Consider the following 13,005-nt stretch of genomic DNA (forward strand, 5'->3'; position numbering starts at 1 on the left):
TGTCATTTTAGCATGTGTATATCGTGTGGCAGGTACGAAGATACTCTATGCCCTGGGATTCGAGAAATTTCCAACCCCAAAAGATCCTCGACCGGTGGGATTCGAACCCACGACCCTCAGCTTGGTCTTGCTGAATAGCTGCGCGTTTACCGCTACGGCTATCTGGGCCCATATTACATTGAACTTTTCTTTTGATAGATTCCATGGATGCAGTTGGATGCCAATTGTTTAAAAATGTGAGGATTTCTCCGTTCTACGGCATTACGGCGACAATGGTACTGCTACACAAACCATTCTCTGCAAATCAATCTTTCACTCATCTTGCGTGAATTGTAAGGTATGGCTTCGAAATTTATAATTTTTAAACCACATCAATGGGGCTCTAGCTCTACACTGTTTTGATTTTGCATGGGATTTTGACTTTTACTGGCCTTGTTGTTTACAAATTTTATGTAAGAGTGAAGGAGAGAAGAAGATTTCTGTGTCAGGGCTTTCCATATTTTCGATATTTTTTACGACGCCTACTGATCACGTTCTTCTTTTATTATGCGAATCAGTGGTCTGCGGTATTTTTGCTCCTTAAGGCTAACTTAAGGTTCCCCCAAATCTACGCAAAATGTCGCTGCAAACACTCTTCTCTGAAATCATCTTGACTGACACGACGCGAATCGCTGCGAAATCGTATCGCTGTGGCTTAGATGCGCTTATCAAACAGTGCATGCAGCGAAACATCGGCGAAATCGCGACGATTTTTTGTTGCAGTCGCCGTAAAAAGTCGCATAGATCTGGGTGAGCCTTAAATTCCAAACAAGAATATTTCAATTATTCGCCGAAAGCCGAATAGAGCTATTCGGTACATCTCTATTCTCAAGGTTATTCAATATGACCCAAAGGCACAGACAACGTAACTTGTTTTTGCACAAACAGAAGGTTAACTTTGCACTGTTTCTTTACAGGCTCAAGCAAATCGGTTGTCTTCATGGAATGGGACAAGATCTGGGCGTTCAACAAGAAGGTCATCGACCCGATTGCCCCTCGCTACACAGCATTGGAAAACGAAAATCGGGTAGTGGTCAATGTGGAAGGTGCCAAGCTGGAAGCCGTACAAGTTCCGGTTCATCCCAAAAACGCCGAAATCGGCCTGAAAACGGTTTGGCTGGGCCCACGTGTACTGATAGATTACGCTGATGCTATCGAGCTAAAGGAAGGAGAAAATGCCACCTTTATCAACTGGGGCAACCTGATGATCAAGAAGGTGCACAAGGATGCTAGTGGCAAGGTCACTTCAGTGGATGCAGCCCTAAACCTGGACAACAAGGACTTTAAGAAGACGCTGAAATTGACGTGGCTCTGCGAACAAGATCCTTCCGAATATCCACCCACTTTCTGTGTGTATTTTGAACATATCATCAACAAGGCAGTGCTGGGAAAAGACGAGGACTTCAAGACCTACATCGGTCATCAGACGAGGGTAAGTTTCTGAAGGGGAATCAGCGCAAGTTTTGATAACTAATATCATTTTGTTCCATTCCAGACCGAGGTGGCAATGCTGGGAGATCCCGAGCTGAAGAAGCTCAAGAAGGGCGACATCATCCAACTGCAGCGTCGTGGCTTTTTCAAGGTAGATCAAGCCTACCAATCGGCTAGCGAATTTAGTGGCGTCGAAACGCCAGTGGTGCTGTTCTCGATTCCGGACGGGCATGCCAAGGAGCAGCCGACTGCCGGAGCACCGAAGAAGGCTGCCGCTGAAAATGCAAAAGTAAGTTTTTTCAAACTATTTTTTATTGATGACTACCTGCATGATACTGGTAAATATTGACTAATGCTAAGTTTACATCATTTGAACTAAACAGCCCAATTGAATGGATCTGAATTAAGGGCAATTAATTCGACTGATGTACCGTAATTTCGGGTGATGATGATCATTTTCACGGGTTTTCTAGTCTGCTTTCTAAAATATTATCAATTCCGTAATCCGGAGCAAATTGATCACTGGGGCGAATATGATTAGATCAGTACCAAAAAACATTTCCTTCCAAGGATGCTGAAGGTTTTAACCCTATCCCGCCCATGACTTTTATTCATGATTAAAAATAGAAATGTACACTTTTGCGCAAAATCGTAGAACAAAACCTTGTTTTTGAACTATCAATTAGTGTTCAAGGTAACTTAAAATCATATATGAGTTGGTGCTCTGATGCACCACCAGGAACTTGGAGTACTTTATGGCTTCATCGTATTTTTTCAGATGAGCTTTCTTCAAACGCTTTTGTAATTGTTGTTTCTTATCTTTTCATTTACCTAACTCGTTACATAAGTATAATCCAATACTTCGATGTTTTCAGACAGTGGAAGAACCGTCAACTGGATTACTTCATCGTCATCATCGCTCATATCCAAATTCTCATCTTCTGTTTCATCTCCTTTGGGACAATGATAAAGTGCACGATATCGGAATCTGTAATATAGCTCTATATATTTATTCCGCTTACGATACGATTCTAGTTTTGAACTTACTTCTAGATCTAATCGATTTCGGAGTATGCTTAACGATTTTCGCCACTTTATCGGTAACTTCGTCAAATCCACTCAAAGCATCAGAGAATCTTCATCGGAATATGCGATAAAATCACTTTCCGCACAACTTTCGTAAAGATTTGCCTTATTTCTTGCCGAATTTTCAGTAAAATTGCAAAATGAGCTAATAACAACAATTTCATGTTTAATGTAAACAATAATGAAATTTGGATATTACGCTTTTTTGTGTGCCGTACGCCCAGTGGTGCATATGTGCACCATACAAGTTCCATCAAATTCAATGATTGCGAATTAAATTGTGCATTTCTGAACATATGTTAGTGCTAATAAAGGGTAAATCTATCGGTAAATATTTTTATTGCTACTTTGAGGATAAATTCTCTTTGTTATATCAGGCTTCGAAATCATGTAATATTTTTTGACCGGTAAAACCCATTCCTTCATACATATGTTTTGTTAAAAAATATGTTAAATTTGTAGGCATCCCTAAAATAAGGCATTGAAGTGAAAGAGGAGATGTGTAATTATGAAGTAGCGTGAAAACAATTTAATTTTGTTCGTTATTTTTGAAGATACAAAGGTTGAAAGTTTTGGTGCTCTACAGACACCATGGGCGGGAAAGGGTTAAATACGTTATTGAAGGATTCCGTTTGATTTCTCCCGAAGAGTTATCCGACGTCATATCCGACTTTCTCAAAAACAAATAACGAGCGGTGGAAATTCTACAGAGCAGAAATGCAATTGCTGTCCTATAATGTAAGAACTAACATTGGAAATGTTGCAGTTATAATGTTGTCGGGTCATTTCAACAAACATAACTGAACAGAAGAAACTTGAAGTGAAAAGAATAACATTTTCTTTGTTTACATGTTACTTATGTTATTGTTCATTGGGAAGCCTCAACAAGAAATCGTGAATATAACTGTTTGTTTTTGAATTTATTGTTCAAAACGGTAAACTTTTCACTTGCCCCACTTTTGGGGCAAGTGAAAAGTAAAGAGACATTTTTCAAACACTTCTTCTGTATTTTTTTCTTCAATTTTTCATAAAAATCAATTTCAGCGCGCTGCTTATATATGGTGGGAGTCAAGCTAAAAAATATACACAACCTCATTTGTTTCAATTTAAAGTCTCTAGAATTGGAAGAATTTCATTACCCACTTGCCCCACGGTACCTTACCTATAAGTAGATGAAAAAAACGAATTTAGTACTATACCATTTAATTCCACTAGAGTTTGTATCCTTTGACAGATACGCGTATTTCGACCTCAACTGTAAGGCTGTCTTCAGTGTCGTGTACTAGACTCGACTTAAAGCTATTTTTATGATACGTTAAATATTATTCCATTGAAACCCGATTCCATAAATCGTTGAAGATCAATGGAGTACTGGTTTTGTCGAAATTTATTTGACAATATTTGAATTTCGACCATGCTACTAAATGCAGGAAAACAAGTACGTCGGTGAACCTCATTAGCTCATGTACCGAAATTTTCTAACAAATGTGATGTTAGTGATAAAAATCGACTCTAAAATAAAAAATCGGGGCATCCCATTTCGGGATGAAGTTGATCACTTGTCAATGTGATTATTGTTAGTTTTGAAATCAACTCAACATATTTAATTTGGACCTCCTGAATCCGAATATGGTTCCCAAATTCTTAACAAGGCAATATATTTGGAAATGACCAATAATTAAATTTCAAGATTTTCAAGGAAAACACCTAAATGTAGGCAATTTCCAAATGATTTTTAACAGAAATTTAATTATTTCAACGAAACAAACAAATTGATACGAATCTTGATGGTAAAATCTGTTTTAGGGATATGTTTTAAGCACCCACACAAACATTTAAGCTGACACCATGTCTAAATCCTTATTTTGAACTAGAAGTTTATACAGTATTGGACAAAACATTTGCAACTTTTTCGATTTTCCATACAAAATGACCAACTTTGGTAAGTTAAGGAGTGTATCGAAAAGTAGTCGCAAACTTTCAAAACAGTCTCAAAAATAATGGGTTGAACATACAAACAATTTTTTCATCCGAAATGCTTTACAATGTATTTAAAAATGATGATGCGGTGATATTGTTTCAAAAAAGTGGCATTTTGCATGACAATTTTGCAAATTACTAACAGATGTCGATGAAAATCTTGCACACCTCTGAAAAAATTGATAGGTTGATAAATGTGTAAAATTTTTAGAAAAACTGATTTTTGTGTATGCTAATGTATTCTGTGCCACAACTCTCATGACAAAGTGTAACAAATATTTTGAAAAATTCATTAACAAGCTTTTGAGAGCAAATACAAAAATCGAAAAAAGTCGATTTTTAAGGACCTCGTTTTTTGATTTTTTCTTTCTACACGTTAATGGTAATATCGAACGATTGTAATGAATAAACAATTGTTTTTTGATTGGAAAAGTTTCTTTGCATATTTATGAAGTAATCTAAGCAAAAAATGTTATTCTATATAATTGCCGCTGTATATGACAAAGCTTCAAAAGTTGATTAAACAAAAGTGACTTTCTAAAACCGACCTTATTCCAATAATTGAGCTTTTTTAGATCAATAATTTATTTTTTTGAAGTTCTTTTTACGTGCTGTGTGAAGTAAACATATTTTTCGATAGAATAAGCTTTTCATCCTATTTTGTTTGATATACATTTTGTTCAGTACAAATCATCGAATCTTCAGAAGACACTTCAAAACTGTTATTTTGTGCAAGATTTTATTTCCCATGCTTTATAAACCTTGTTGTATTTATATTAAGACTGCATATTATTCAATATTTTTTAAACTGCTTCAATATTTGATGACATGATGAAGATTTACGTGAAAAAAGCTTTTAAAAAGATGAACTATGCTCTGAGATATACCGTTTTGAATGTTTGCGACTACTTTTCGATACACTCCTTATATCTCAGTTATTTATGGACCGATTCGAATGAAATTTTGACAGAACAAAGTTGAAGATTTCAAGGAGATGAACAAGTTTGCTGAAGACAGTTTTTGTGTAGGGCTATCAGATTTTGAGATAAATGGTTTTGATTTTTTCGTCGAAAATTACACTTTAGATAAACCGTTATAACTTGTAAACTCGTGATTGGAAAAATTATTCAAAAATATATGTTAAAATTCAAGTTATATCTGATGTTCTGTGAAAATTTCATTCAAATCGGTCCATAAATAACTGAGATATAGCTTACCAAAGTTGGTCATTTTGTATGGAAAATCGAAAAAGTTGCAAATATTTTGTCCAATACTGTAGATGTCTATTAACACCACACCAGACATGATTTTAGAATTTTACATTATTTTCATAGAGATAAATATTCTTCGACACAAAAAACTTCACTACACACAATTGGACACTATTTAAGACAAACTAAGTTCATTTACTACAGGTTGCATTAATTTTGGTGCACTATTTGTGAGAAAAATCACGTGACACGGTGATCAATTTCACTCGAATTTACGGTACTGAGTTTACATATCATCTTGAAAAAACGCTCGGAAAAGAAAGTTATCTGACAGGTGTATTTAAGCAAAGTAAAAGATTTTGCTCAGTTTATGCATAGATCTAAAACATACCAAACCAACAAATCAGCAGGGTCTGGAGTTTTTCTGGAAAACGACTGGAAGGTCAGGGAAAGTCAGGGAATTATATATTCAAAATTGAGTCGACACCATGTTTGATATTCCTGGAGGGACTAGATTATATTCAAATTTTTCATTGAATATCGAAGTGTTGCTTCTAAAATTTAGCTACAAATCTATTGGAAATTAGCCAAATAATCTTCGAATTTTCTCAACTTTTTAAGGTGAAACAGCTTGGAACCAACATTCAATAATGTACCAAAACTTTGAAGGCACAAATCTACAGTGCTATTTTTAAGTTAGCTTCATGTACTAGCAGAAAGTTTAAAATAAGAAGATCATTTTTCAGCAGATTAGTGCCTTTGAATGGGTGCATAAGCCGGTCATTGTGTTTGGATTCCGACATGCGTCATTTTTAAACAGTAAGAAGTTTTCTTGAAAAATGTAGTTTATAGTTTAAAGCTAAGTATGCTGTTTCGCTGAAGAAAAGTAAAGAAATTCCTTGGCTGAATAGGTCAAGAAATATCCTTTGAAATTACATTTCTTCTCAACTGCGTACTACGATCAGAAAAATGTAAATTTCTGGGAAAAACTTTTCCACGCAATAGTCGATTCCTTTTCTTGTCAGTAGCAAACCAGCCTTTAAGCAATACGTTCATTCATGCGAAATAATTTTGAAGAATTTAAGCAAAATCAAAGAGCCTCGCTGTTCCTACGACAGTACCCAGAATACCTCCAAATGGGCATGCTGTAGAAATTGCTTCAAGTATCCTTTTTGGGGTACTTTTAAGGGGTTCCTCCATAGAAATTCTGAACGTTCAAAAATCCATCCACAATCCATGATTACCATAATCGTAACTTCATAAGCGGTTTTTTCTGTTCAAAACTGAAATTCATTCGATAAAAATAGGGAGTTCACTTTGCTCCGGTTGAAAAATAGAATGCAGTGATCATATGTTCATATAACTTTCTTGATTTAAAACGGTTTCTGATAATTCGAAAATTATTGACGAATAATGAGATGTTTCTACAAAACATCCTCCAGAAACTTCTTGACAAATTTTACTTTTCTGATATTCGCCTAAAAAGCAGGTGATGTTTTGTGCATACCTTAAATCACCATCGTATTTTGATTCGTATCCAATGAAACGAATAGGCCTATTCTTTTTTTTTTTTCTTTGGATTGTCGTACTCGACAGGCTAAGACCATTGGTTGGTCCATCTCGCCGCCGTCGTCATATTTGGACTTTCGTAGTGGTCAGTTGTACCGTTGTTGGATATTTTGTTTCCATTTAAATGTGAATCTTATTTTCTTTCAGGAATTTTACTATTTGTTTCATCTCTTCTTCACATTTTTCTGATAGTATAGTTTCGAGTGGTTTCATATACTCTAGTGATGGGTATTCAACTCTGCTCTGGTTGTACCGTGGGCAGTCGTATAGTATATGGTGTAGGTCCTCGGTTGTTTCACACCATTCGCACAGTTCGTCATCTTCCCATTTCCATTTGGCTTTTCTATCCTTGGTTAAGCAATGACCGGTTCTGATTCTGCTAATGATTTTGACTTCCTCCGAGTTCAATGTCATGTTTTTGTTCCAAATCCTCCTGCATGGCTTTTCTAGTATTTGGAAGTGCCATTTGCCCTTGTCATCGGAAAGCTTTTTGTACTTTTTAGTCCAGCTGTCCCAGACTTCGTTGTTGCTAAGGATGATTGCGTCACTCATGGTGATCCCATTGAAGAATGTTTGACGTTCTCTTGTTTTATTTACCGCTTCTTGATCCACCTTTTCGTTGCCATCTATTCCCTTGTGGCTTGGAATCCACTGGATTTGAACTGATCTTCCTTTCATGTCGTAGAACTCCTTGTAGATTTCCGCAAGCAGATAATTTTCTTCAAAGGTACTAGCGTTGAGCAGCATTTCACATGCGCTTCTCGAGTCCGTGAGAATAACCGTCTTTTTGTACCCCCTGTTTTTAGCTAGCTCCACCGCTTTTAGAATGCCTAAAAGCTCAGCGTTTGTTATGGAAAAATTATTATTTATCCCCTCGCTGATAACATGCGAATCCGTTTCGTCAAATACGGCAAAAGCCGTACCCGTGGTCGTTTTAGAGGCGTCCGTATATAGTTTATTGTGGTGTTTGTATTTTGTTTCCATTGCTTCCCTGAAGAGTGTTTGCCAAACAATTGAGTTTGCAGTTTCCTTTTTCGGCTGGTCCTCAGACAGAATTGTTTTTACAATCCTGTGGAAATCTATCGTCATGAAATATCTCATTCTCATCAGAAAGGGTATCTCCCGATCGGCAGGATGAACTTGGTATAGTAGATCGATGTTCTTATCGGTTGTCTCCGTGAGATGCGACTCGTTACCCATTTCTCTGTTCAGCGTACTGTTTATGAACTTCGATAGAGGTGTTTTGTACCACGTGGCTCTAATGAGTTCTCTTTTGGTTAGCGAGTCAATCCGCTGTTCCTGGGGATTTGTCCTGATTCGGCTAGCATCACGTGCACAGGGGTACTGCTGAGGTAATTCATCGCACTGCGTATATATGCGTTCTGAAGAACTTGAAGCTTATTCAGGTTCGTTGCTGCTGCGTTTCCAAATATGGAGGCCCCATACTCCATGCGACTTCGGATCAATGCGTTACCTATCTTCAGAAGAGTTTCCGGACTTGCTCCACTGGATCTCCTGGCCAGCATTTTCATCAGTCCGAGCTTCTTCCCTGCTTTGTCTGTAACCGATTCGATATGCTTCCTGTGTGCCAGATTTCTGTCCAAAACGTAACCCAAATATGGATGTGTGTTGGCAAGTTCTATCCGTTCGCCATGTAGCCTAATTCTCACATGGTCAGTGCGTTTCCTGGTGAAAGGGATTATTGCAGATTTTTGTGGACTTACCCTCAGGTTCAGTGCTGTCAAACTGGCATGTATTTCGGCTAAGAAAGCGTTACACCGTTCACCGGCTTCCTCGACTGTGTTTGCGGTCACTATTGCCGCAAAGTCGTCGGCGAACTGCACTAGCTCAACGTCCTCCGTTGAGAGCTCGTGCAATGACGCAGTATACAGGTTGAAAAGCAAGGGGAATAGAGGACAACCTTGCGGTAGTCCTTCGGAAACCTCTATCTCAATCGTACTTCCCTCCGTCTTTAATTGCACCCGCCGACTTCGTAGGTATTGGTGAATCCAAGAGACTATTTTTTTCGGTATATTAGCATTTGCCAGTTTTCCCAGAAATACTTCTGTTTTAACTGAGTCATATGCTTTGCTGATGTCTAGGAAAATGACGAAGACTTCCTTTTTCGCCTCTTTAGCATTATGGATGGAGTTGACCACATAATTGACACAGGTGGAAGCAGATACGTGTTTTCTGAAGCCGAACGATAATTCAGGTATCAAACGCTGTATTACCGTTATATCGTCGAGCCTGTCTTTTACTACGGCGTTTATCAGCTTTATCTCGATGTTCATCAGGGCAATGGGTCGCATATTGTTCATTTGATCCGTACCACTACTTTTCTTCGGGATTGGCCTTACCTCGGTGATTCTCCATGATTCCGGTATCTCCTCAGTCACAAATACTCTGCTAAGCATTTCGCAGATTTTCGCCTGCATTTCCGGATTTAGCTGCTTGAGTACTGCATACGACAGACCATTTGGGCCAGGTGCTGAATGGTTTTTCCTCTTCTTCAACACACGTAGAATCTCGTCGTCCTTTAGCGCCATTTCGTATCCTTCGAGTTCCTTGTCTGTCTTCGTTGGTACTAACCGTACTTCTTGGAATTTATTTCCAAAATATGACTCCATAAACTCCATACCCTGCTCGTGCGTGAGTTCTGCCAATCGCTTGTGTTTCCCTGTCAGCGCAGTGTCAATCCCTTTAATGAGGTTCCATAGTTGTCTGCTTGGTGTGGACTCGTCGATTTTCTCAGTCAGCTCTCTGACGTAGCCTCGTTTCGTTCTCCTAACCTCCCTCTTGAACCTTGCTCTCTCCTTTTGAAGTCGGATGAAGTTCGTCTGTGTTTTACTCCGATTGTACGATCGTAACGCTTCCCTCTTTGATTCGTACAGATTCCCAATGGTTTCCGTCCACCAGGGCTTGAGAAAGTTTACCTTTTTGTTTTTGAAGGTGTAGGATGAGTTTCGGACCGCTTCTTCCACAACTGAGACCATTTCTTCGGGACAGTAAATATACTGGGGTCTTATGCTATTCAGGTGGTCAACCAATTTGGAGTTGTTAATCCTTACGAAGGTCTTCTCGCTCTTTGGTATTTCCTCTGTAATTTCTAACTTGATGGTCATGTGAATACTACCGAATTCTTCTTCTTGTACGGTCCAGATGGATTTTCTCGCTGTACCCGCTGAGGTGAGCGTGAGGTCGATCGCAGAATCTTTTCCACCCGGAGCATTTATCATCGTAGGCGATCCATCATTCAGTAGGATTAGTTTTGACTGGTCGATAAGATTACGAATAGGCCTATTCACATGACGTTCCAAAACAGCTGATCGGGAAGCTCTTTGACAGTTCTTCTATGAAAATGACAGCCTCGTGTATGCACCGGTCCTCCACCGATGTAAACAAATGCATAGGCGGACCTGTCACATGAAAAGGCCTATGCTGAACTAGCTCAAAGCTCTGATTAAAGTTCCCAAGAGCTAATCAAGTTGCGAAAAGTTGCATACTAAGTGGTATGCAAGTTTTACGCAGCTTTCGGTGAATCATTCGGTGGTTCATTAATGTTGCGAACATAAGCTCAAACAGCATGGTCCGATCGATGCTAAGCTATTTGTGTCTGCACAAAAGGTTTACATTGGAATGACCTGGTTCAACTTAAAGCTTCAGGTATAAAATTAGCTAGCGAAAGGGAATCAATAAGGTAGGGTACTAAACGAATGAACTGACCACTTCTTAAGCGCCTTCAGAATAGGTAAGTGCACAAATAGTGCGATTTCAACCACTTTGCCTTGTTGTATGCTCGAACCCATGTCGCTTACGCGTGGAGAGAAAGTGAATGAACTCTGCCACATTTCAGGTTTCGCTTCCATCAGCAAATGATCGCATTTCAATCTCGCGGCGGTTCTTCTGAGAATATGTTCGTGTTTATTTCCTTATTTTGTACGTGTTTTATCTTATCATAGTGTTGTTTCGGCTGTTACTGATTAGGTATTTATTTTCCTTCTATTTTTTCAGAAACAAACTAAGGCTGAAAGTGGAAACAAGTCGACGCCAAAGGCAGCTACGAATGTGACGTGCTCCGCTGCTCAAATTAATGATCAGATTGTGCAACAGGGCGACAAAGTAAGGAAACTCAAAGCGGACAAGGCAGCCAAGCCAGACGTTGAAGCGGCGGTTAAGCTTCTGTTGGAACTTAAGACTAAGTTTAAGGAAGCCACTGGCCAGGATTGGAAACCGGGAGTAACTATTCCAGCGGCTGCTACTGCCGCCAAGCCAGACACATCGGCCGAGTCAATTAACGCCAAGATCGTGGAACAAGGTAACGTTGTTCGTGAGTTGAAGACCAAAAAGGCTCCGAAGGCGGATGTTGACGGGGCCGTCAAAGTGTTACTAGACCTCAAAGCACAGTACAAATCTGCCACTGGTAAGGATTGGAAACCGGACGCCGCTCCTGCTCCACAAGCTGCAGCACCCGCTAAGAAAGAATCCACTCCGGCAAACGCTTCAGCTGCTACCATCAACGAGAAGATCGTTAAGCAAGGTGATATCGTTCGGGATCTGAAATCGAAGAAAGCAGGCAAGGCGGAAGTTGACGCCCAAGTCAAAGTTTTGTTGGACTTAAAAGCTCAATACAAGACAACCACCGGTCAGGATTGGAAACCAGGCTGTGTGCCATCGGTTGAATCAAAGCCACAGGTACCGTCAGGAAACACAGAAACCGAATTGCTAGAGAAGATAGCCGCACAAGGTGACAAAGTCCGAACTCTGAAAACGAACAAAGCCGACAAAGCTGCTGTTGAGGTTGAAGTGAAGACGCTACTTCAACTCAAGACCGATTACAAAACCCTCACCGGTAAGGACTGGAAACCAGGCACCGTTGCTGCGGCTGCTCCTGCCACCACACAAAACAAAGAAAACATGGCTCCAACGAATACCGCAACTCCAGGGTCGGACAAGGACGCTCTGGTAGCCAAGGTCAACGCTCAAGGAGAAACGGTTAGAAATCTGAAATCTTCTGGCGCCTCCAAAGATCAGGTAGATGCAGCAGTTAAAGCGCTACTCGATCTGAAGGCTGAATACAAGAAGCTAACCGGAACTGACTTCCCGGTAGCTGGACGCACTCCGAAACCGGCAGCGCAAAAGAAGGAAGCCAAGAAAGAGGAGAAACCAAAGGCCAAGCCAGAACCTGCCAAACCGAAAGAGGACGGCACTGGTCCGAAGAAGCAAACCCGTCTGGGCTTAGAGGCCACCAAGGAGGACAATCTGCCAGATTGGTACTCGCAGGTCATCACCAAGGGAGAAATGATCGAATACTACGACGTGTCCGGGTGCTACATTCTGCGCCACTGGTCGTTCGCCATCTGGAAGGCCATAAAGGCGTGGTTCGATGCTGAAATCACCCGAATGGGCGTCAAGGAGTGCTACTTCCCGATCTTCGTGTCGAAAGCGGCGCTAGAACGTGAGAAATCGCATATTGCTGATTTCGCACCGGAGGTGGCTTGGGTTACCAAGAGCGGCGAGTCAGACCTGGCCGAACCGATTGCGGTGCGTCCGACGTCGGAAACGGTCATGTATCCTGCCTATGCCAAGTGGATCCAATCGTATCGCGATTTGCCAATCCGGTTGAATCAGTGGAACAATGTTGTGGTATGTACTGATCCTTCCAGTGCTGTTTCGAATCTTATAGTGC

General features: G+C 40.1%; 1 protein-coding gene across 1 annotated transcript in view; it reads left to right on the forward strand.

The window, feature by feature from the left end:
* Positions 1 to 13,005, forward strand: part of LOC5567071 (bifunctional glutamate/proline--tRNA ligase) — a 36,215-nt gene that overhangs the window by 13,948 nt on the left and 9,262 nt on the right. Inside the window, exons 3-5 of the mRNA XM_021857184.1 lie at positions 957 to 1,471; positions 1,535 to 1,759; positions 11,331 to 12,962. Coding sequence (XP_021712876.1) covers positions 957 to 1,471; positions 1,535 to 1,759; positions 11,331 to 12,962 — 2,372 coding nt within the window. The remainder of the gene's footprint in view (positions 1 to 956; positions 1,472 to 1,534; positions 1,760 to 11,330; positions 12,963 to 13,005) is intronic.

This window comes from Aedes aegypti, chromosome 1 (assembly GCF_002204515.2).
Source record: "Aedes aegypti strain LVP_AGWG chromosome 1, AaegL5.0 Primary Assembly, whole genome shotgun sequence".
In the NCBI taxonomy this organism is placed as follows: Eukaryota; Metazoa; Arthropoda; class Insecta; order Diptera; family Culicidae; genus Aedes; species Aedes aegypti.